The following is a 23,386-nucleotide window of genomic DNA, read 5'->3' as shown; positions in this document are numbered from 1 at the left end:
TGAGATTAGAAGCCAGAAAGTGTACATTTGATCATAAGAATGTCATAGCGATGTTTAGTTTTATCAAAATAATTGTCTTAAATTTATTCCAAATTTAAGATAAATTATGAAACTGTTAGTAGACTCTTCTCTTACTAATGTTTTTGATATTCTATTCCATCATTTTGATACCAGCTTAGAATTTTGATTAAAGGTCATTAGCTAATTTCTGTTGAACTCAACCGTGCTAGACTCTGTACCCAGTTTTTTTGCAACTTTTTCCAGTTATGTTAGTTTTCTAGGTAGTTGCATAGTGGTTATCCAAATGCCAAAAGAATGTTATGACAAAGTTGTTGGCACTTCCTTCTCTAGCTAGTACTATATGCATGATCAGTATGTCTACAGCTGTTCCGTCCGTGTTAAATGCATCTAGTGAGACACATTCAATTTTGTTGACAATGTGGATTCACGAGTTTATGAAGAGTGATGTTTTTTTAGTCAGATGTGCATAAAGTAGTAAGGGTACAAAAAGCTAATTCAGTCTAGTCTCACAGGTCCCATCAAGTCACCTCTACAAGTGCTTAGTACACATTACTAACACTGCAATGACGTTTAGCAAAACATAATGCTTCCAAGTATGAAGACTAGATGGTGCCAGTGGATTAGTGCTGCACTAAGAACTCAGAACCCATAGGAACAACAAGTCGTATCTTACTGAACATATGTACTGTTCATTGGCAAGAGAAGATGATCAGGTTATAACCATACAAGAACCAAACAACAGTGACAAGTACGGGTGCTCGTAACAAACACAAGATGGTGAGAGACGTCTGACTGTTAGTCACGGGTCGACGACGAGAGCAAACGAAATGACCAAGTGGCCAAATTGGCTTACGTCTCCTCGAGACTGTCTGCTACGAGTGCGTCTGTCCGGCTAGTACCATAATCTGTCCATCAAAATATTGTGATTAGGTACTCTCCCTATGCCTAGTCATCAATAGAAAAGATCTCATGGGACATGTAGTTTACAGCCTGGCCGCGTGCGTCCGCATTTTTCCAACACATAATATACTAACCACCTTGTTTGCACTACATCAAGCTTGCATCTGATCGATACCATCGGATCTCGGTCTTCCATCTAGATCTCATCTATCAGTGTGCCTCTCCATTTGTTAGGAACGGATCCGGTGACGCATTTGCTATCACACCGCAACGCGTCGCTACGATTTGGCACAAAGTTGAGGTCGACTGTGTGATCCGTTCTGCGGATACCGCCCGCTCTTGAAACCTACACATGGGGGCGAGCTGACAACAGGTGATTAGAACGAAAACTCGTCGTTGCCGATTGAAGCCGCAAACGCGGAGGCCACACGCCATTCCACTTGAACATGCACATGCATTTCGAGTGACATGCGTTCCATACGAGCTAGTAGAGCGTAGAACAAGAGAAGGGCGTAGCCATCCGGCTGTGACACTCATTTGCAGCCGCATCGCGTGACCACAACTACCAGGAACAGATAACACACTCTCGATCGTCCGACCGTTGCGACCGCTCTCCAAGCGCGTCACTCGCAATCGTCCGAACGACAGCTGCAATGAGCACGATCGCCCACGGCGTGTGTTTGTTCCTTCTCCGTATCTGCGTAAACGACATTCTTTCGCGGCGGAACGAACCCATTGCACGTGACTGCGGTTAATTACATTAATTAGTCGAATCAGAGCCACCTGCACTCGAGGATGCCATTGTGGGTCGAATGTCAACAAGAGAGAACTAATCGACCACCCACAAGAAGCCTCCTTGAGTGGCTGCCCGTTTTTTACTCAAAAACCGACGTCTTTCGTGTAGCATCGACGCAAAAAACCAGAAAAAAACGAAACTGACCGCCACAATTTATGCTAAATGTCAGTCAAACGTCGGTTTCCAGTATCACGACACGTGAAATTTACATTTGCGAATGGCGATGAGGTGCTTGTTGCTGTTAGGGAATCACTACTTGACGAAGATAAACATTTCCGCAATAGTGCGTTTGTCTCCCTTCTTCTCGTTTCGAAAAATCTCACATACGGCGGTTGCACGCTGTCAGGTGCGGCGTGACGAGCGCAAACAGACCCCGCACGTGGGGAGGCCTTTGTAGTGAGCGTCATATTCTGCACAAGACGGAGGTTGATTGACAATGGTCGCCTCTGCGTTGAGGTGGTGTAATGATAAACCAATTAGGACGATAATTAATCACGATTCCAGTTTACAGCTTCAATTTACATTTTTGTGTACATTACACCTCTGAAGCGCCGACGGGAGCCAATCATTAGCTTTGACATCATCGTGTTACACGCCACGCCGCAAAGCAACCATAGGCGGGACTCGAGGTGCGCTGCTTCAAAACTCGATTTGCCGCCGCTCTGCGCTTCATTCCTCGTTATCATATTGGAACGAAGGAGCGTTTCGTACGGCTAAGCAATGCTCGACATGGCTTCACACGACGTCCTAAGAGCAGGCCTACAGCAGACGCCTTCATCTAATGTTGCAAATATTTATTCGCAACGTTCGACAGCACCCAGCTTCACGGATTACGTGAACTTCGACCCGACGTTTGCGACTCATCAACAGAGCGCAGCAGCTCTGTATCAGTCGTTCCACGGCTGGCCGTCGACGTCGAGCTCTTCCGCTCATCAACTGGCTGGGCACTCTGCCACTGCAGCGCACACCTCTCCGTTAGCTCATCAGATGATCAATCCTGCCGCGATGGCTCAGGTCATGCCAGGTATGAATCCAACGTTCATGTCGCCGACCGACCGTCGCTTTGCTGTTGCGCCACCGTCGTGGGTGAGTCCAACAACGACAAGCGCCTTTAGTCCGGCCGCTCTCGGTCAGCCACACGGTCAACCCGTTCACGTCATCAGCCAAAGTCCTGCCTCTTCGACGCCGTTACCGGTCAGTAGTTCTACGTCGTCACCGACCGGTGAACGCAGTCAGTCGAGTGCCAACGCATGGGGTCAGTCGTGCAGTCGTCCTGGTGATCAGACGAGTCAGACGACACCAGCAGAATTGGAGCAGTTTGCGAGGCTCTTCAAGCAGAAGCGCATAAAGTTGGGTTTCACTCAAGCTGACGTAGGACAAGAGCTCACCAACTATGGCAATCCGTTCAGTCAGACAACCATCTGCCGATTCGAGGCATTGCAGCTGAGTTTCAAAAATATGCTCAAACTCAGACCTCTACTACAACGATGGCTAGAAGACGCAGAAAACAACTCTGTAGGAAATCGAGTCGGAGAAAAGGTGCAGTTCAAAAAACGCAAGAAGAGAACATCGATCGAGTCGAGCACTAAAGCCATGCTAGAAAACCACTTCTGCCTGCATCCCAAGCCATCAGCTCAAGAGATCAGTAACATGGCGAATTCCCTCAAGCTCGAAAAGGAAGTCATACGAGTTTGGTTTTGCAATAGGCGACAAAAGCAGAAGAGGAATACTCATGAATCACCCGATAATGGGTGTTTGAAAGACTCTAGTAAGGTCGGCTGGACTCCAGCGACCCCTCCTATTACAATGGCGACTTCTATTCATTCGTATCCGATCCTGCAGCAGGCTGGAACCCCCATCAAAGCAGAAGGCCAGGTGGAGACCAATGCCTGACATGATTGGAGAACAAATTAGTCACAGAGGTAGATAGTCCAATATCTATTATGAGCAGGGAGCTTGCAAGTTGCAGCAGTCATTGAGTGAAGTTCTGTTATATATATACATATATATATACATACGTGTATATATAAGGGACAGTGGATCTTGCACTGAACACTCTTTTTTCGTTGGCACTGCAAGCAAGCACTTTAGCTGCAGAACATGTTGTGTGGAGCACATATTAAACTGCGACTTGCAAATTTCATTTTATATATTCTTATTTTTATGTGCAAAGCAAGTATCTTTGCATGGCATTGCAGTTTTGTTGGCTATTATATATAATGGAGTGTAATAGAAGAGAGGCAATTGCACCCGAGCCTTACGTCTGCATACCGGAGGGAAGCAGCACCACCAATGTACGCCGACGTCAATGGCAAACTTCATTGACCTCGGGAGTACACGCGAACGGATTCCCTATTGTGTTTGAGGGCAACGTGGACAATAGTTGGGGCGAGCATTGAGTCGATGAAAGAATTCGAAAACGCGTGCTACGAGCTTGTACTTCTTTGCATTTATTTGCATCAACAACATTCTGTGGCCTACAAGCGCGACCGGAAATTGTTGTGGTGACATGAATTGGCGCACGTCGTAATAAGATGGTAACGACATTAGTAAAGAGTACGAAAGTTTGTTTGACAACTCAAGCCACTGATTGCTACCTAGTAGGCCCCCTTCCCTTGCACCTCCAGGCTATAATAGAAGTATAGAGAACGGTAGATTACGAGATACGGGACCTGTCAGCGTCCTGCCTGAGTAGATCCCGTGCTTCCGGTTGGAAGAAAAATGTCTGGTACTGGCTACTGTAGGACTAGGGAAACGTTCATGATAATGAAATAGAAAATGCTTGCAGGGACGATCTGCTACAGCTGTCAGAAGAAGTACAAGAACTGCTCTTGCAAGGTTGCTATAGGATAGCGACCAGAGCGATCGGAATCTGACTCTGACTTTATTTTCCTAGACGTGTCAAAGGTGTGATACCCCATTTCAGACGTCGCTCGGTCTCGTAAAGGCCAGGTACGGTCAGTGCATGCTCAAACTGCAGACCTAGTGTCAATTAATTAGTGCAATACTGAAAGGAGTCAACCTTGAAATGTCTAATCTTTCCTTTGATTTCTGATTTCACAGATCTCACTGTCGAAAATGTAACTACGCAGTCTGCTTACATTGTTACAGACCAGAAGTAGGAGACAAGGCTAGTAGAGGGGTCACACACAATAGTTGCCTCAGACATCATCATTACATGTGCCTGTAGATATGCAACGTGTGCAGAACAGAACAAAAGCGTGCTAAACTCCAGCTCTGGCATTCGATAACACCTTCTTCTGAAAGTTGGATGCAATACATGCAGGATATCCTGTTAATTAATCAAGTTCTACTTTCACTGATACTTTTCCAGTGAAACGACTCAAACTACATCTGACCCAAGACATTGCCGACCCATCTGAAATGGCTACTGCTGCTGTTGCTTCGATGTCGGACAATGAGAGGAAACAATATCTGTTGGATTCGGCTAGAGAAGGTATACACTTGTATTAATGGTAAATTAGTAGCTGGCTGCACTTAGAAGGCGATGATCGCTGCATACATGAAGAAGCCAGGGTATACATTTATATGATAAAACGATGATTTCTTAAAGCATACTTGATTGCATGTACACGGAATATGGATGCAGTCAAGCTGACAGCATACTGTTCAGCTTGCTTTTTGTGAGACCTCATGGCTTCGCTTTCTGTCAATGAACAAATGCGGAATTCAAGGCATCATCACCCCTGTTAAATAATTAGTAGAAAATGTTCGATGCTAATGATCAGAAAGAGAGTTTGTATAGTATGTATAGTGCAACTGGTTGTGACAGGTGTACTATCACTCTAGCTGACAGTCTTGCTTTGTTTTTATACAGGGAATCACCATGTCATGATGACATTGCTCGAAGCTGGTACAGACATCAACACATCAGGTCTTCACATTATTTGTTGCTGAGTAACTGATTGACTGCTGTGGGCAAATGTAAAGTTTACAGCCATTGGTGATTGTCCAAGAATAGTGCTGCCCGATTGCTTACCTAAGGGTGAAACTGTGAGGTTGTATCATCTTGATCATTAATCGCACTGTTTGTGTTACTGTGCTTGCAACTAGATTGTGGTCGCTCAGTCCCTTGTGGCTTCTCTCATTAGGTCTTGATAACAATCAAATCTTGTCTTATCCTTGCTTAAAAGCCCGACAAAACTGAGCCATTGTTATTCTTAGTGATGACAACCTAGACTTGTCCAGTTTCTACCAATATACATAATACACTGTTTGTAATTCCATGCGAGCTCATTTGACCTCTGTTTCTTGAAAATTGCATCATGTCTATTCTTTGTACTTTATACGTAGATTCGAATGGAAATTCGGCTCTCTTCCATGCGGTCGAAAACGATCGTGTTGCATGTGTTGCTCTATTGATGGTAAGGTGGCCATTTTGGTTACCCATTATCGGGTCTCTGTAGTTTTTTCGTGCTCACTATGTGTTATTTGACAGGAAAGGAAGGCTGATATTCACATTAAGAACAAGGTGAGTTGCCATATCTCATTGCTCATATTTGAGTGACCTTACCGGATGATTGAATTTACGTGTTTGACTGGAACTGACAGGAAGCATGGTGGCTTCAGATGACTGTGTGCGTAGGATTGACTAATTGTGTTTGGTGATTGAGTTTGTTGTTGTTGTAGGAGGGTTGGACTTCACTCCATGCATTGGCTAGGTAAGTTGCATTCCTCCAGATTGTCTTTATGTGGATTCTTGCCTATCTCTTTGCACAGCTTGTCACAATTCTAAGATCATTAGCCCTAGTCAGGATCATTAAATTATAGATGATTGCTAGTTAGCTGCTTCTATCTCTCTCTATGGCTTGATGGCATAGATATGGATGTCCTGTTGTTTGCCTTCTCAATTGTGGTGACATGAACTCACTGACATGCAATGATAGAAAGATGGTTGGGGTGGTTCTTAATGAAACCCACCTTGTCTTGTTTCCTAGTGTTAGAAGCCTACATGATGTAGAGGCAAACTAATCGATTAATGATGGCTTGTGTGGCCCCTTGTTTGATACCTGAGCTGTCATGTCATTACTTGCAGGAATGGTCACTCTGTGGAATGTGCAGAATTGCTGATTCAGGTTGTGTTCTAATCATTTTGAACTCTGGTTACCTGATGATGTAACTACACCTTTAGATGGGAGTGGACATATTTGACCGCTCTGATGAAGGTTCTACTGCTTATGATTTGGCGATACAGTCACAGCAGTCGGCTGAACTAGAAAGCTATCTGGCAAAACAACAGGGTTCGTAACTAGTCGCCTTACTATCTATTCTGGTAGTTGTAGTCAACTTGTTCTACAGTGGTTGTAGCTGTCAAGCAGCTGAAATCTCACATAAGTGACCAGAAAGGCATGATAGTCAGAGTCATATGTTGGCATATGATTGTGATGTTGAATGTGAGCAGCTGGTCGATTGTCAGAGGAAGATTGCATCCCGACAAACCTGTGCACCTATATTGCTGCTCTAGTTGAACACTATGAGACCCATAAAGGTCAACATGTGACAAGGGCTAGCTAACCACTCACTACATAGTAATGAAATGATGCATCTTGCATTTTCAGAAATTTTATTTGGGACAAAGGCAGAGGCCACAATCAATAACAGCCGGACACCGAAACCAATGGAACCACCTGTCTGCCACCACCATTTTTGGTTCAGTGTGGTTGTCCTGTATGACATTAAATTTTTGTGGTCCAGGTGGTGGAGAATGACCCTACTGAGACCATAACTGGTCATGGCAAGTGCAGCCAACAGGATAGCGCCACTGGTCAGTGCCACAATTAATTCACGGTGATGAGGCAGGCAGAAGTAGGACTTCCAAAAATTTCTTCTAGGCCAGGAAACCCAACAAAATGACAAGGGGTCTCATTTGGGCTTGTTTCAAGATAATGCAGCAAAAAGAATAGACAGAACGACCCCAACGGTTGAAGATGGTCGTGTACGTGAGGTTGGTGGACAGTACTGCATACTAAACTCTTGTAAGAATTCCACCATTGTACAGTTGCAGCAAGAACTGGAAGACCTTCGTGCTGAGAATGAAGAATTAGAGGAGCAGAACCAATCTCTTATCGGAAACGTGGCCAATGCCAACGCAGTCAGTTACATAAGAATTCTGTACGTTAGTAAAGTTGTTGCATTCGTATGAATGCGTGCAGGAGCATCACAGAGAGCGAAAGAGGCTGCAAAACCAACTGAGAGAGAAAGATATTACTCTAGAAAAGGTTGGTATACAGTCACCACTTGTGTACCAGCTGTTCTTTCATCTTGGCTTCTTGCAGACTGAAGCCAAGTATAAGAACTGCATTGCGAAGATCGAAAAAGACACTGCAAGTGTCCTACAGCAGGTATCTTCATACATAATTAAGTACACGGTGCAATAATGTGTTGTGACGTGTGAGTATATTCAATGCAGATGAAGCAGCAGTTGGAGGAGGCAGATGTTGCAAAGGACGATCTACTGGTGCTGCAGCAATCACTCAAGCTAACGTGGGTACCCGACCGATTTGTCACTCAGTGTGCTAACGAAAAATGCGTCAAGCCGTTCACTCAAGTACGTGATGCGACGCTTGTGTTGCACTTCGAATGAGCATGATATTTTGTAGACTCGGAGACGGCATCACTGCAGGTGTTGTGGTCGTGTTTTCTGTCGCACATGCACAATGAGAAAAGCTCTGTAATAAAGATACTCACTGGTCAATCATTTCTCAAACTGACGCTTTTTGCATGTATATTTGTGCAGACTGCCAACATTGGGATATAGCCGTCCAGTCCGAGTGTGTAATGTCTGCTATGCTTTGGTCGATACCCTCGTTTCTCAAACAGCAATCACAGATCGCCCAATAGGCGAAAGTGACGAAAGTGACTTTGAAGATTTGTCAGTGGAAGTGGCCGCAACATTTCACAATGCAAGCAACAACAGTGGCCATTAAGTTTAAGAAAAAGCTATATTTTAGTATTAGACTAGTTTATATGCTACCTTGCTTAAACTGTAGTTGCCGAAATTTCTTGAACAAAATATCAGTTATTAATTGAGTGTAGCGCTATCTGTGCTCAAGTCTATTTGAGATTCAATTTCTATAAAAACCACCATAAATCACTCACATTCATTCATACAGCAGGGCGTAAACACAATATCAAACCTTTATTTTTCACTCCATCTGGACTGAGTGAGCGTGAATGTGACTTTGACTTTGACCTTTTGATCCTTTTTTGTGTCATATCCTTTTTCTGTTCTCTTCGGCCCCATACGTAAACACAGACATAGAATAAAGCTGTTAGTATGAGGACTCCACTTGTGAATAATGAAACAGTTAAAACTGGGTTCTCGCCTTCTGGGCACTTATACGCAATTCGCCACTTATACATAGATGAATTCATCTGCACAAAGAAGAGTAACATTAGAGATACACACTTTAATTCTGCAAATAGTAACACAGGAGAATTCATTATGCATGGATGAAGTAAAAAAAAAAGTTAGACTTCCCACAGAAATTCATGACAGTGAATGCACAAGAACATGGCAAAAAATAGTCACAAGGACGAAGTATTCCTACATGATCTGAGACATCTGCGCAAACTTTAGAAGGATCACGACCAAATTTGGAGTTATAAAATTCCATCAATGCTCTGTAGTCTTGCTTACAAGTGTTACAGACTGTATAGTTCTACACAACAAAACAAAACACAAAACACTCTGGGAAGGACAAAAATTAATAATCAAGAACTGACATTGCTTGCATTATGAATACATCTGTCAAATGAAGAAAGATAGATATAGAAATCCTTGACATTTCCATTAAGCTGAGATCCATTAAAGCAATCTGTAAAACAAGTAAACTAACAATAGTTCACTCCGTTCAGTAATTGAAATTTTCACTTGAACAATGGCCTCTGGTTTCCCATGTGGCTCTAGCAAAGTTGTAGAATTCTTCAATGGCATATGTGCTGTCTCCTGCTAGTAGTGGTTGAAAACAATGTTTGCTGGAATGTATTGAACAGTAGACTTTGCTGAGATTGTAATATTCGTCAAAGCATAATTCACAGAAGCAAGCTGGCTTTAGTGAAGACATCAGACAGGATGTGAAATCACTAGCTGCTTTCTTCATATTCTCAGCAAGGTCCTGTAACCAAATACACAATCAAACAATTACATTACAAACATTAACATCATACTATAATAATACTATTTATTCATATATAATACTATTTATTCATATATTGTATATATGCATGTATTCACTTGTAGATAGGTCAATCATATGACTTATAAAGTAATGTGTCTATCCAAGAGATCTCCCAAAGATCAAGAGATGAAGATGGAAGAGTCAACTCCATTGAGTTCAAGACTGACGCTTGTTTGCTGTGACACTCCAAAAATGCAATGTCAATGTAACCAACAGGAAGTTAGATGGATTTACTACCACAATAGCTTCAGTACGAGATTTATACAAGAGTTAAATGTATACATGTTCAATAGATTATAGATTTTTACATACAACCCTTGAAGCCATAATCTAAAACTCATGAACTACATTGCTTGCTGTTTGTTTTGCCACATGTATATATTTATCTTGATGTACAACCTAAATGGACAAATAAATGGACAGACAGACAGACAGACAGACAGACAGACTGTTTTACAGTTTAGTGTGAGTGTACTAGTTTCAATGTAAGAAATATACGTATTAAGACAGACAGACAGACAGACAGACAGACAGACAGACAGACAGAATCAAGTTTATTGTCAACAATCTTCACTACTACAAACAGGTATTGTTAAAATGAAATGTTCTACTTGTAGTCCGAGACTATTGCTAATGAGTAAAACAATGAATGTCTCTATCTACTCCCAAAACACTGTCATCTCCTAATGAGCGCACAGAAAGCCTTGACAGCTTCCGCAAAATCACTCTGCTGTTGCATTTTTGAAGAGTAATAGACAGTCTTTTCCTCCAGAAGGTTTTAAACTCTACCGCAATTCTTCTTCCATCAAAGCCTCTCGCCTTCTTCCCCAGTTCATTCATCAGCTCGTCAGCCTTTAAGCCCCACCTGCCGAAGTGTTCAAAGACGAGTGGGACAACTATAGGCTTCGATCCATCCGCAAGCGATTCCTCTGAGTATTTTTTTGACTTTGCTGCCTCTCGTTTAGCTGCTGCATGGCCACCTTCTCTGGCTGCACCTTTAATAATGTCTTTGCTCCAAGGGTGAGCTATCGAAACATCACATTCTTTTGTGATCCCAGTGTCAGTGTCGTAAAGCGTGATGTCAGGCCGGTTTTCGTTGTCTACAAATCGCTGTCTCGGTTCTATTTGATGGGGAATGAGTAAATCGCTTAGGCAATCACTCCATGCAGACACTATGGAGTTATGCGTCCACACAGGTCCACCTCCATATTTACATGTCAAAAGGTGATAGCCCTCGCGATCCAGCTCAGTTCCACAGTCACACGTCTTAAGCAGCCGGCTGAAAGGCAAACCAGCACCCAACCTCATACAAGACGCTACACGAAATTCATTCGGCTTCAGTGCGTTCTTGTCTGAAGTTGGTATTACCTCTAGCCATGCTCCAGCTCCTTTTCCGTGTAAGGACCTGATCCTTGCAACATGTCTCTCTGAGTTCATGCTTTTGATAACTTCTTCTGATCGTTTATGAGAAGCGTCTACCGTCAGGCGATGTTGCAATTTTCTAGGGTATTCTGTCATCTGCTCTAAGGTGTGAAACTGCTCGTCATCATCTGCACCCGACTTGGGTGGTAGTTTTGCCACCAATGTACGAATAAGTTGTCCTGTATTGCTACCTTCAAAAAACCGTTCTAAACGATCTTTCAGAGGTGGAAATCTCAATGGCAGTTCTTTCAAAGAGTGTGCCCATGACGCCAGAAATGCTAGGTGAGCCATCTTCTGAGTTGATGATAAGCCAAATCCGCCGAACCCGACCTTCAGAGTGGCCTGGCTCCATCCGGTGTCAGTGAAAGTAGCCCTTGTAAGGTGGTCATGACAAACAGCTGCATGCAGTAACCTGTCAGGTGGCACAGTCCTAGCCAAAAAATTCAGCCTGGGGACATGACAATGTCTGAGCAAAAGGAGGCCACACTGAGGGTCGTCAAGTTCAAGTAGCTTTGAACACAACGAGCTGCCCATGTTAGCCACAGCCAGGCACCTAGACTGAACATAATCATGATTGCCTACAGGTGACCCCAACACGTCGATTCCATCTTTGCTAACTGGGACACCAGCGCTGAAATTATCAGGAGCAGTGGGAAAATACAATTTGCATTTTTCATCTTTGATTTCTAGACCGATCTCAGAAAGGGATGCCTTCAAATCCAAAAGGACTGCTAAAGCATCTTTTGGTGGTCCCAGAACATAGACATCATCCAGATATGCCAAAAGCGTAATGCCCGGGTGGTTATTCTGAATAACTGTTACAATGGGGTGTAATGCTGCCGAGAACAAAACTGGTCCAAGGGGGTCACCCTGATGGACACCTTCTTCTGACTGCAATTTCACCGTCCCCTGACCGTTGACATATATCAAAGTACTTGGTCTATCATACATTTGTCTCACATGGGCATAGATTTCAGGAAAGTTCTTCTTTGATTCTTTGAGTATGCTATCCCTTGATACCGAGTTAAAGGCGTTTTTTACATCCGTAGAGAGAACTGAACAGTCGGGATTGCTCTCCATGAGAAACGAAATGTGGTGTATCAATAACTCTGCCCCACCACGTGTAGCAATGCCATGTTGTATGGGGGAAAAGTAGGAGCAGAAAGATTCATTCAGCTGAATACACAGAGCCTTAGCTGTAATTCTCCTGATAGCTTCACCGATGGCAATGGGTCTTACATCAGAATTTGCTTTTGGTAAGGCAATGAGTCGAGATGCTGTCAGAAGTGGCAGAACTGAATCCGGAACTTTACCATCTGCAATGAGCGAGCACACTCCATAGAACAAGTTACAAGTCAAATCATTCTCCAGGAGCCCACGAAGATGTTCATATCGCCAACCAGAAGGCCCTGCTCCACTTCCTCTGGGTGCCTTCCTTATGGCCTCAAAATAAGCTTCCTTCTTTAAAGAAAAAGGATGCTCTGATTTCTCTTGCTCGTGAAAATCATCGTGAGACAACTGAGATGTCCTTCGCTTAGGATGTTTGCTTGAGAGCTTGCTTACAGTGTCATCAGTAGTAGGAGCAAGACCCTGACTAGTCAAAATTTGTGAAGCTCGAGACATCTCACCACACTGAATCAGACGCATAGCAGCCTTCTTTCTCTGATCTGGGCCTGAGGTAGAGCGAGATCTATTCGATCCTCCACGTAGATGAATCAGTTCATGCCAGTGAAACTGCAAAAAGCGATTGTAGATGGCCTTGACTTCTCTTGTACCTACTTTGCCACCTCTAGCATGTGGTTGGAGAAGCATTCTAGGAAGCAGAAGAAGGAGTTTCCATCCTCTATCACTGGTAGGGTCATCTTCAATCTTCCTCAAAGGAACAAGACAGCAGTCATGAAACAAACCTCGAAGACCAGGTGTTACATTCTGCACAGTTCGTGGTGGCATCCAATCCAATATGGCTTCCGTGGTCAGAGAGTCAATCAGCCTCCATGCCTCAGCCTCCCTGTCAGATTGGAAGTTTGCCTCCAATTCAACACCAGCAGAAGACTTATCAGGATGTGTAGACGCCTTAGCAGGTTCTTGTGATGAAGTTTGGGTGTGGTCAACGCATATGGAAGACGAACAACATCTGGATGTGTGTTGATGGATCTTGAGGAACCACTGAGAACACTTAGGACATTTAGATAACCCATGTTCTTGAATGAAAGCTTCTGGACAATCGTCAGGCCTGTGGAAACTCCTAATGTGTGCAAGAACCCGTTTGAACGTGTTCTCCCAGTTGCAACCAGCAATAGGGCAACGTATGCTGGCCATTACAGCATTAGAAGGCAAGATAAATGCTGCTAAACTGAATAGAAGCCAACACAAATCCGTCAGCGGGCGCATTCAAAACGACAGGAGCGCCATAGTCAACATCCGGGACCAGACAGACAGACAGACAGACAGACAGACAGACAGACTGACAGATTGTTCTATTTGAACGCTTACTCTACCGATAACAAGTGCTAACTTTACGCAAAAACAATAACAGTCAATGGACAAAATGTTGAATGTCTCTATCATATGTAAAGTCATCAATGTTGCACTTAGACAACTTTGACAACTTCTTAAAAATCACTCAAGAGTTGCAAGACTGTACAACTACAGACAGTTGCTTCCTCCATCTGTCTCTAAAGTCTGTTTCATTGTTCCTTCCATGTTCATCTTTCGACTTCTTGGAGATCTTATTTAAATATTCTTCAGCCATAGGGCCCCAAAAGCCAAAGTGCTTGAAAACCAATGGGATACATGGTGTGGTGGACTCTGATATGGATTGTTGTTGACCATATTTTGCTATCTTTCTTTGTTCTCGCATCTCTGCCGCATAGCCTGATCTTTGGCAGCTGATTTTAGGGTCTCACAAGAATGTGGGTGAGCCATTGAAATATCCAAGTCTGTTGTAGAATATTTGTGGGATCATGGTGTAATTCACTATGCAAAATTCCTCAAAGATTTCCATCTAGAGCAGATCTATGCGACAATCTAATCAACTATACTAGTCCACCTCCTTTCTATCAGCATCTTTGTGAGGCAGTTGCAAGCCTTCCTGCCACTGCAGAATCAGATAGAGAGGCATTCACACCTCAAACTTTGTCTGAACTCATGGCAAATCCAGTAAAACTTCAAAATCACCTAAGCTCTGATATCGCTGAAGAGAATGCTGCAACATGTATTATGCACACATCTTCTGTCAAACATGCTGCAAGAATAAGGTCATGTCAGGGACATGGAGATGGTTCATGGCTTCAAGCTATCCCTTCAGCACCAAATTTGTTATTAAATCTTCAAAATTTCGATTGGCAGCATTCTTGAGACTTGGCATTCCTTTACCTTTTTCTCAAATTGTTACCAAGTGTGACTGTAGCTCAGGTCTTGATGAACATGGTTACCATCTATTAACCTGCAAGTTTTGGCAAGGCCCAGTGTGGCAACATAATACAATCGTCTTGACTTGGGCTAAATGATTAGATGAATTAAACATTCCTCATCAGGTTGAGCCTAGAAACAGATATATCAACTCGGATAATCAACCCGATATAGCAACATACGATCCCACTGAACATTTCACAACAGACAGACAGACAGACAGACAGTCAAATCAGAGAAATAATGCTGTCAATAAAGGAATGACCTCAGTCTCTCCATGCTCCTGCAAGATTTAGGTCATTGCAAGAAAAAAGGAGTGGATGCATGGCTTAAGTGCATTCCAATTTCTACAAAATTTTGCACTGAATCATAGTTCCTTTTGTTTAGCGACTCGTATTCGATTAGGATGTCCAATGCCAGCCAGCCATATCACAGTCTGTGAGCGTCGAAAGCCAATGGATAATGATGGCTATCATCCATGGAATGGAGATGTCTTATCTCAAGCAGCTCGAGAGGATGGTATCGCAGCTTCAAAACAAGAACGTTCCAAGGCCAAAAATACAGTGCCAATCTTGATGTGTGGGGAACCAGTCAAACTGTCTTCCATTAGTTGTGGAACACTTTGGGCACTGGGGACAGAAGGCAGAGCAATATCTTCATCATCTATCTCAACTCTCCACAGACGATAATGTAAGGAACAACTGTAGCCAATTCAAGAGATATTGGAGACGCTATTTCTCTATTACACTACAGCATTGCAATGCTAGTGTAATTAAACGTAAAATAGAAAGACTAGAATCATTTGCAAGACATTAGTTTGTAGTGTATGACCCTCCTGGGTCACTAGATTTTTCCTTTAGCTTATTCCCATATATATATATATATATATATATATATATATATATATATATATAGTTCAATTTATGACAACATCTTAATGAGACAGACAGACGGACAGACAGACAGACAGATAATTTATTCTCATACAGATTCTACTTGTACATATGCTAGGATTTTTAAATATACATCAGTCCTTGCAAACAACAAAGTCATTAACTAATGGACTTGACTTTGAATGTCAAAATGAAAAGACAGACAGACAGACACATAGACAGACACATAGACATAGAGACAGATTGTTTATTTTCATAAATCATACACTAGTACACAACTTGAGATTATACTAAAACTAGTCAAACTCTGAAAATATGCTTTAAAATTACTGGACTTACAGACAGACAGACAGACAGACAGAAGTACAAAACAGGGTCAGTTATTGATTTAGACATTGCCCTAGCTCATTCATGGAGCTCAGAAATTTTCTGACATTGGTCAGTGTTGACAGAGCAGCATCCAAATAGTGAGAAGAGAGAAAACATGCTAAATATAACAATGAGAAGCTGCAAGGAGAAAAGTCTATAAAAATGATTCCATTTTAGTTATGAAGCATTTTGGTAGATGGGGAGAGGACACCAGAAATTTTCTTCAACACCTAGCCAAACAATCAGTAGACAAAGTTGGCAGACCCAACATTGTGAGTTCATTAAATTTTGATGAAAAAGATTTTTTGGTACAGCTACAGAAGTTTAATGCGAAGATTATCATAAATAACTGTCACTGCTGAGGCTGAAAACATGCGTGCGTGCTAAACCATTCAGCAACCAGTTCTCCAGCCATTTACTATAGGACTTTAGTTTTTGATTAAGATTTCAATAATGGTTGTGTTTTCCTCAGGTTTAGATCTTGTTTTTAGCTTACTTATTAGTTGTGAACTCGTAGATTTTGTGATTTAACAGCAATGTATGATACTCTGATGTTGGAATATATGACAGACAGACAAACGATGACTGGGTTGTTGTCAAGTCTGACCTTCAAATGCCTTCAATTCAGTAGAGCGAGGGCATATGCTCTACCAAGTTCATGGCTCATTTCCAGATATATACAACCATGCAACTCAAATGTACAGTGGAGTGAGTCCTCTAATATATTTGTATGGTAAAGAGTCTGTCGTCATCAATTCACAAGGTGTTCATCAAGGAGATCCCTTAGGTCCAGCACTCTTCTCTATGGTGATTCATCCACACTTGTCTTCCCTCCAAAGCCACACCAGGAAATCACTGTCTTGGCCTATCTAGATGGTGTATTTCTTCTGGGCACAAGCAAGAAGGTCTAGCAGCTCTCTTTGACCTCTTCTCTTCTCTCGCCAATATCGGATTAAAAGTTGCTGAAAACAAGTGTAAAATCTACTGCCCCTCTCTGTTGGTTTTTCAAGCTATTCCAGCCTCAAACACAATTCCTGTTGTACAACAAGGTACTGTCATACTGGGAACACCAATTGGAGAAGGGTCTTTTGCTAAGAAGTCTTGCTACCAGTTTGCAGATTCTGTAAGTTCTCTTTGTGAGCAACTTCCGGGCCTTGAAGACCCTCAGACTGCAATGTTGTTGTTGAGACATTGTCACGTTCCAAGGCTGAATAACCTGGCCCATACAGTTCCACCCTAGTTGCTCCAACAGGCTTGTGAAAGTTCATGATTTCTCGACAAGAACAAGTTACCAAAATATTATTGGAAGTGTAGCAAATTTCAAATTTGAAATGGTATTAAGTTACCTTACCAATCCCTTGTGGAGGTTTTGGTCTAGCACCATCAGCCAGAATTTTGCCCTTAGCATTTGTCTCTAGCTGGGCACACTCTCTGTGCTCTCACAGAGCGTTTTCATGATCTTGAAGAATCTGTAAACAACCTGCTTTTGGATCCTGATTCTATGGTATCTATAAGCCATGATCTTCATGAAACAGTGCCGGAGGGGCAGTCACTGTCAGACTTGATCAATGATAATATAAAATTACAGCAAAGGCTTACTCAACAACAGCTCAAGGCTAACGTTGACTACTTCTTGAACAACTCCAATACAATCAGAGACAAAGCTCATTTGCATTCATTGTCAGGTAAAGGAGCTTGGGTGTCAGCAATTCCATCCTCATCACTTAAAATTGTTGCACTTTCACCACACAATTTTCATTTGGCAACTATGATGAGGTTGGGATGTGACATTCCTGCATCAAGCAGTTGTTGTGATTGTGGCAAAAAACTGGACATCCAAGGATACCATCTAATCACTTGTAAGACTGGTGGTGGTCCAGTGCACACTCACAACTCAATTGTGTCAGCATGGTCTAACTGCTTTTCTCAACTCAACTTGCCACACAAACTAGAGCCACAGTGCCAATATGTCAACAGTGACAAGAGGTCAGACATCTTCGTTTTTGACCCAGATTGAGGTGCCGACATTGAATTAGATGTGTCGTTGGCTCATCCATAGTGTTTTGGACTCAGTGAAGGCAACCTCCACAGAACAAGGAGTAGCAGCAATGAAATGAGAGAAGAAGAAAGAGGCAAAGTATAATTCTGAGCTACTGCCAGGAGGGTCCTGCCCATTGGTCATTCCTATTGTTTTCAAACATTTTGGCCATTGAGCAAACAAGCAGTTGGATAGTTGAACAAGCTGGCAAAAAGTGCAAAGGATGAAGAAGAAAGACAAAATGAGACAGACTTCAAGACCAAGTGGCAATCAATTATTTCAGTGACTCTACAGCGTTGCAATGCAGAAGTCGTCTCAGATAAACTCATTAGCATAGCAAGATTATGAACGTCGAAATGAAGTTTGCTCAGTGTAATTTTGTATGCTTCAGGACCGTAATGGTCATGTTGTGTTAGTAGGTTGCTCATGATGTAAACGTTTGATTTAAAGAAGCACTTCACCGATTGACGCACGCGCAGTAGACGTTAACGTACGTTAAGGCCTTGGGCTGCAGACCGAACACCTGCTGTGTTACGCGGTGCATTGTTTTGGTCTTGCTTTCTGAGGCCAACTACTAGAGCACACAAGAGACGGGTCTAGACGCTTCAGGCAACTCCATACTACAGTACAAAAGAGCTCGAGTGATGCGAAAAACACACAGAAACATGCATCACCGCACATAATCACGTGACACAAAGTGCCTTCATTCTACAGCCGAACCATTGCCGTATGTGTGCTTTTTGCTGTTGATTGAAGGTGAGTCAGTGATGCAAAAGCACACTTTACTTTCGCCTACGCAAATATCAAAGTTTACATGAAGAGGTAAAACGAAACCTACACATAATGAACGTTATTCAAAGAAAACGTCTCGTACGATTTGTTTTTTGTGTTATCATAATGCTCAGATATCAAGTTTGCTCTGAGATAGCGTCAAACTTCCCAACTTGAAAAAAGACCAGAAACAATTAGCTAATGCGAGTGCGTCAATCGATGAAGTGCTCCTTTAAATGGAAAATATATGTATTGAGACAGACAGACAGACAGATAGAGCTACAAGAGCATTACCCTAACATCAGAGTTTTGGCATATCTTGACGACGTTTTTCTTTTGGGTAACTCGGTGAGTGTGCTTCCAGCATTCGAAGAAATGAAGACTACGTTTATGGAAATCAGTTTGGAAGTGGCCAATAACAAGTGTAAAATCTATAGCCCAACAGCAGTTGTACATGGAGCCATAGTGTCATCAACCACAGTACCAGTCGCATCAAAAGGAGTAAATGTGCTTGGAATACCGCTTGGGTCCAGCAAGCTTGTCACAGAAGCTTGCTGTTCAAATGCTGAGAAGGGCGACATCCTCTGCAACAAGCTACTTGACTTAAATGATGTCCAAAGTTCAATTTTGTTACTAAGATACTGCCATGTGAGCCGGATGAATCATCTAGGGCGAGTGATACCACCAGAAATGTTACATACAGCAGCTGCCATACATGACAAACAGACTAAAAGAACATTCTGCAGTCTATTGAGTTGCAAGACTCTTAGTAAAGGCCAGTGGCAGCAAGTAGTGTGGCCTAGCTATCAGATATGGAGGATTTGGTATGACTTCGCTCTCATCCACATCAGCGTTTGCCTTTGTATCATCTTGGGCTCATTCTCTGTCACAGTTGCCACAGCGCTTTCCAGATACCAGTCTTGTAGTCAACCGCCTGATTTCCAACAAGGAAGACAACACCATTAGTCATTCACTACATCAAGCCATCCATCCCAACTACCACCTATCCAGTTTGACAACTGAAATAAAATTACAGCGAAAGCTAACAGACAGTCTGCTCAGGTCTGAAGTCAGTGAAAGGATTGACTCAGCTACTTGTCCAAAAGAAGTATCGCGTTTGAGGTCAATTCAAGGAAGAGGGGCAGGAGCATGGCTAAATGCCATCCCGAACTCACAACGGTTTGCACTAAAACCAAAAGAATTTCAGTTGGCAACCTTTTTTAGACTGGGATTGCCGGTGACTCCTCAAAATGGATTACAAGATGTGATTGCGGAAAAGACCTGGATTCTGAGGGATACCATCTCATGACGTGTAAGACCGGAGGAGGTCCTGTCTGGACCCATAATACCATTGTAGGTGTTTGGTCCGAATGTTTGAGCCAGTTACACATAAACTACAAGAAAGAGCCCAGAGAAAGGTACTGTGATTGCGAGGATCGACCTGACACAGCGATCATGGATCCAGTAACCAGAACAGACGTCGAACTAGATGTGTCTTTGGCCATGGTGTGCCGATATCTTGTCAAGAGCAGCCTGAGAAGACGGGGCAGCAGCGGTAAGAAGGAAAGAGAGGAAAGTCGAGAAATACCAGTCGAAGGTCCTGCCGGGTGGATTATGCCTCAACTTCGTGCCTCTAGTTATGGAACACTTCGGTTGTTGGGGGAGACAAGCACAATCATTCCTGTCTCAATTATCTCAACTAAGTAAAAACATCGACCTCAGTAACAGTGTCCAAGATTTCAAGTGCTACTGGAGAAGAAGATTTGCTGTAGCTCTCCAAAAGGTGCAACGCAAAGGTTCTCATCCAGAAGACAAACCGCTCACGAAGCAAAGAAAATGACATTAGTGACATATATAGTGTACAAATGCATGCAACCTAAGTTGATAATTTTTAGAGACCCATGTGGGTCTAATTGATATATAACGGACTTTCATATCTATATCTTGTAATAGTTCATATGTATAAAATATAAAGATTTGACAGACAGACAGACAGACAGACAGACAGACAGACAGACAGTTTGTCACTATAGCTATTTCATTTAGTCTGTATTATATAGCGATCATATTTTAGATGTACGTATTTGACTGACTGACAGACAGACAAAGTAGAAGTATATCAATATGTTTGAACGGCGTTGTAGTACATCGCTAAAATTCTGTCTTAATTAGAGAAATGAATCTAGACTAGTGACAAACAGATAGATATAGATGCAGTAATAAACGATAGCGTACAGTACAGACAATATCACACAACGACTTACGTCACATTCATTTGGCAATATTCTTTCACGATCTGGACAGAGTTTAGACTTATTTCCTACATGATCTAGAGTGACGTTGATATGTTGGCATCTTGAACTAACGTCGTCACCGTTGAGCTCTAGCTCTAGCGTGCTAGCACCCAAGATCACTAAAACTGGCACACACAAAAATCAGGGCAACACCAATTCTATATCAATCTCCTACCTGAAAAACTTACACGTTAGTCCGACTGCTAAAACCATGTTGTGAACACATTTGCTACGTAGTGTCCCGTATAATCACGATACATCAACACAAGTCACGGCTTGAATTCGAATGATCGCCACAGTTTGATCCTATATGTTTCGAGTATCTCTGTCTCGAATTGCTACCGGAAGATGGAGAAACCAGATTGAGACTGCAACTGCATGCATAACTTGGAATTGCAGTTGGTCAAAATTGATTGGTAATAATCTGTCCACCAATCGCGCAGAAAGAGAGAGTTTTGTGAAAGGAAGAGAGAGCAGTGGAGTTGGCTTCAAGAGCTTGGGTGTACATAGAGAGTTTGTGACGAAATTGTGTGAGCGTGGTATCGTTCAAGCAACTCAAATTCAACAACTTGCTCTTCCTGTTGTGTCTAAACAAAAGAATGCTATTATTCATTCTGAAACAGGCAGTGGGAAAACACTAGCTTTTCTTCTGCCAGCACTTCAAGATGACTCTAAGCAGCCACTTTCTACGGTCATCATTGTACCAACCAGAGAGCTGGCGTCACAACTGCTGAGAGAAGCAAAACTGCTCTCAAGGGATACGACGTCTGTTCCTGCTGCTGTAGCTCTTGTCAGTGGAGTAGATGAACATGAACAATATAAAACTTTGCTTTCTGGTACACCAGGCATTGTGATTGGTACACCGAAAAGACTAATGTCTGTGATAGATCGACACAGTGACCTGTTTGTTAATACCAAACGGATTATTATTGATGAAGTTGATAAAGTGGTTAGTCCGCTTAAACAACGTGCTGGATGGAGGAAAAAGCAATCGCGTCAATGGCATCCAAGACCTGGGACTGAGGTTGCACAACTTATTCGACGAGTTAGTCAAGCTCATAAACTGCACTTTGTCTCTGCAACAGCGACAATCAGCCGTGGTCTAGTAGACGAACTTCGGCAGATTGGGTTTGAAAAATTGCACATCATTTCATCTTTAGATCGAAATATAGTTCCTAGCTGTATCTCTCATCAGTACAGTTTTAGTGTGGAAAACTCGGAACACGGTAGAATCAACACGTTGTACAACTTGTTTGAGACATCTGGTTGTAAGTCTGCTCTGGTCTTTGTTCATCGAGGGTCTTCTGTTGATCAGTTTGTTTCTGATCTTCAACGGCTCGGTATCCGAGCTGTTGCTTTATGGAGGAAGGCAGCTCATCCAGACTCGGCTGATTTCCAAACGTTTATTGAGGATTTCAAGAGTGGAGAGATTGAAATAGTCGTTGCTAACGAGGAGACCGTCCGTGGCCTTGACTTTCATTGGTTAACTCAAGCTTACCTGATGGATGTCCCACGCACGGTGGACGAATACCTTCACATGTGTGGTCGTGTTGGAAGACAAGGTCTTAAAGGGAACGCAACAACTGTAATTAGCAATAAACATAAGGATCTCGTAAGGCAGTTGAGGTTCTATCAAAGACTTGGTGTAACTGGTGAGGAAATCAAGTGGGATTGCAATTCAGGAGTAGCATAGCAAGGAAATCACACTTCCAGGACAAAAACGGTAAATGCAATAAGTTAGACATATAGACTTAAGCAACCTCTTTGTGGCAAGTAGTCAGTAATTACACTGTGATGATCCCATTGGTTCTGTTCATAGAATAAAGGTCATCGCACAAACCGGTTTCCAAACTAATACTAACAGCCAATTATAGTTGAAGGTCATGATCATCAAGTGTATTACATACTCTGTACTCCTTGTTCACACTGTGTATCGTATGTTGAGTATCTTTATGTTCATATCTGACCAATACGTTACATAGCAACGATCTACTAATTATTATAAGTCCTTGTCAATCGAGGGCGGGCCACATCATGAAGTTGTTTGATTGTACAGACATGTTGGTTGTGTGCTCGTTTGTAGTAAATTGTTTGGTTGTCAAACTGAGAATGATGATACGTACTTAATATTCAATGAAATTTTCTAAAATTCACATTGGATCTGCAATTCAAGCTTAGCATAGAAAACCTAGTTGAATTGCTTTATATGGAAATCGAGTTGATCTCTTGGCTGTACAGTAATTGTACTGTACACTACTACAGTAGTAGAC

General features: G+C 42.5%; 5 protein-coding genes across 6 annotated transcripts; 3 read left to right on the top strand and 2 right to left on the bottom strand.

The window, feature by feature from the left end:
- The first annotated feature begins 2,308 nt into the window (after positions 1 to 2,308).
- LOC134186293 (POU domain, class 3, transcription factor 4-like) lies at positions 2,309 to 3,966 on the top strand. The gene has a single exon (XM_062654219.1). The coding sequence runs from the start codon at positions 2,438 to 2,440 to the stop codon at positions 3,608 to 3,610; it is 1,173 nt and encodes a 390-aa protein (XP_062510203.1). The 5' UTR covers positions 2,309 to 2,437; the 3' UTR covers positions 3,611 to 3,966.
- A 448-nt stretch (positions 3,967 to 4,414) lies between these two features.
- LOC134186821 (early endosome antigen 1-like) lies at positions 4,415 to 8,767 on the top strand. Of its 2 annotated transcripts, XM_062654883.1 has the most exons (23): positions 4,415 to 4,445; positions 4,506 to 4,555; positions 4,614 to 4,669; positions 4,781 to 4,847; positions 4,908 to 4,983; positions 5,052 to 5,174; positions 5,556 to 5,612; positions 6,032 to 6,102; positions 6,177 to 6,209; positions 6,368 to 6,399; positions 6,774 to 6,813; positions 6,870 to 6,978; positions 7,037 to 7,084; positions 7,140 to 7,226; positions 7,297 to 7,367; positions 7,433 to 7,502; positions 7,570 to 7,682; positions 7,737 to 7,829; positions 7,891 to 7,956; positions 8,014 to 8,079; positions 8,148 to 8,285; positions 8,338 to 8,408; positions 8,475 to 8,767. In XM_062654883.1, the coding sequence occupies exons 1-23, from the start codon at positions 4,439 to 4,441 to the stop codon at positions 8,662 to 8,664; spliced, it is 1,734 nt and encodes a 577-aa protein (XP_062510867.1). In that variant the 5' UTR covers positions 4,415 to 4,438; the 3' UTR covers positions 8,665 to 8,767. The 2 variants fall into 2 exon arrangements, with proteins under 2 accessions (XP_062510867.1, XP_062510866.1); XM_062654882.1 differs by lacking the exon at positions 4,415 to 4,445 and having other exon boundaries at positions 4,463 to 4,555.
- On the bottom strand, positions 8,684 to 9,849 carry LOC134186822 (uncharacterized). The gene is made up of 5 exons (XM_062654884.1): positions 9,612 to 9,849; positions 9,464 to 9,555; positions 9,289 to 9,399; positions 8,875 to 9,112; positions 8,684 to 8,809 (listed from the first exon to the last, which is right to left on the bottom strand). Exons 1-5 carry the CDS (start codon positions 9,838 to 9,840, stop codon positions 8,760 to 8,762), a joined length of 720 nt encoding a protein of 239 aa, XP_062510868.1. The 5' UTR covers positions 9,841 to 9,849; the 3' UTR covers positions 8,684 to 8,759.
- A 618-nt stretch (positions 9,850 to 10,467) lies between these two features.
- Positions 10,468 to 11,672, bottom strand: LOC134186968 (uncharacterized). The gene has a single exon (XM_062655073.1). It carries the CDS (start codon positions 11,629 to 11,631, stop codon positions 10,549 to 10,551), a length of 1,083 nt encoding a protein of 360 aa, XP_062511057.1. The 5' UTR covers positions 11,632 to 11,672; the 3' UTR covers positions 10,468 to 10,548.
- Positions 11,673 to 21,348: 9,676 nt separating this feature from the next.
- On the top strand, positions 21,349 to 23,218 carry LOC134186803 (DEAD-box ATP-dependent RNA helicase CshC-like). Its single transcript, XM_062654856.1, has one exon. It carries the CDS (start codon positions 21,427 to 21,429, stop codon positions 22,807 to 22,809), a length of 1,383 nt encoding a protein of 460 aa, XP_062510840.1. The 5' UTR covers positions 21,349 to 21,426; the 3' UTR covers positions 22,810 to 23,218.
- The last annotated feature ends 168 nt before the right edge of the window (positions 23,219 to 23,386 follow it).

Source organism: Corticium candelabrum, chromosome 11 (genome assembly GCF_963422355.1).
Source record: "Corticium candelabrum chromosome 11, ooCorCand1.1, whole genome shotgun sequence".
Lineage (NCBI taxonomy): Eukaryota > Metazoa > Porifera > Homoscleromorpha > Homosclerophorida > Plakinidae > Corticium > Corticium candelabrum.
Note: the sequence above shows the minus strand (reverse complement) of the source record. Positions and strands in the feature narration are given on the sequence as shown.

Coding starts and splice junctions, on each gene's coding strand:
- LOC134186821 (XM_062654882.1), top strand. CDS start 4,496: ATGCTTGCAGGGACGATCTGCTACAGCTGTCAGAAGAAGTACAAGAAC. Junction 6,814..6,869: donor GTGCAGAATTGCTGATTCAG/GTTGTGTTCTAA, acceptor CTACACCTTTAG/ATGGGAGTGGACATATTTGA. Junction 8,080..8,147: donor CTGCAAGTGTCCTACAGCAG/GTATCTTCATAC, acceptor TATTCAATGCAG/ATGAAGCAGCAGTTGGAGGA.
- LOC134186803 (XM_062654856.1), top strand. CDS start 21,427: ATGTTTCGAGTATCTCTGTCTCGAATTGCTACCGGAAGATGGAGAAAC.
- LOC134186822 (XM_062654884.1), bottom strand. CDS start 9,840: ATGAAGAAAGCAGCTAGTGATTTCACATCCTGTCTGATGTCTTCACTA. Junction 9,556..9,611: donor AACCAGAGGCCATTGTTCAA/GTGAAAATTTCA, acceptor CTTGTTTTACAG/ATTGCTTTAATGGATCTCAG. Junction 9,400..9,463: donor GTATTCATAATGCAAGCAAT/GTCAGTTCTTGA, acceptor TTTGTTGTGTAG/AACTATACAGTCTGTAACAC.
- LOC134186293 (XM_062654219.1), top strand. CDS start 2,438: ATGCTCGACATGGCTTCACACGACGTCCTAAGAGCAGGCCTACAGCAG.
- LOC134186968 (XM_062655073.1), bottom strand. CDS start 11,631: ATGGCTCACCTAGCATTTCTGGCGTCATGGGCACACTCTTTGAAAGAA.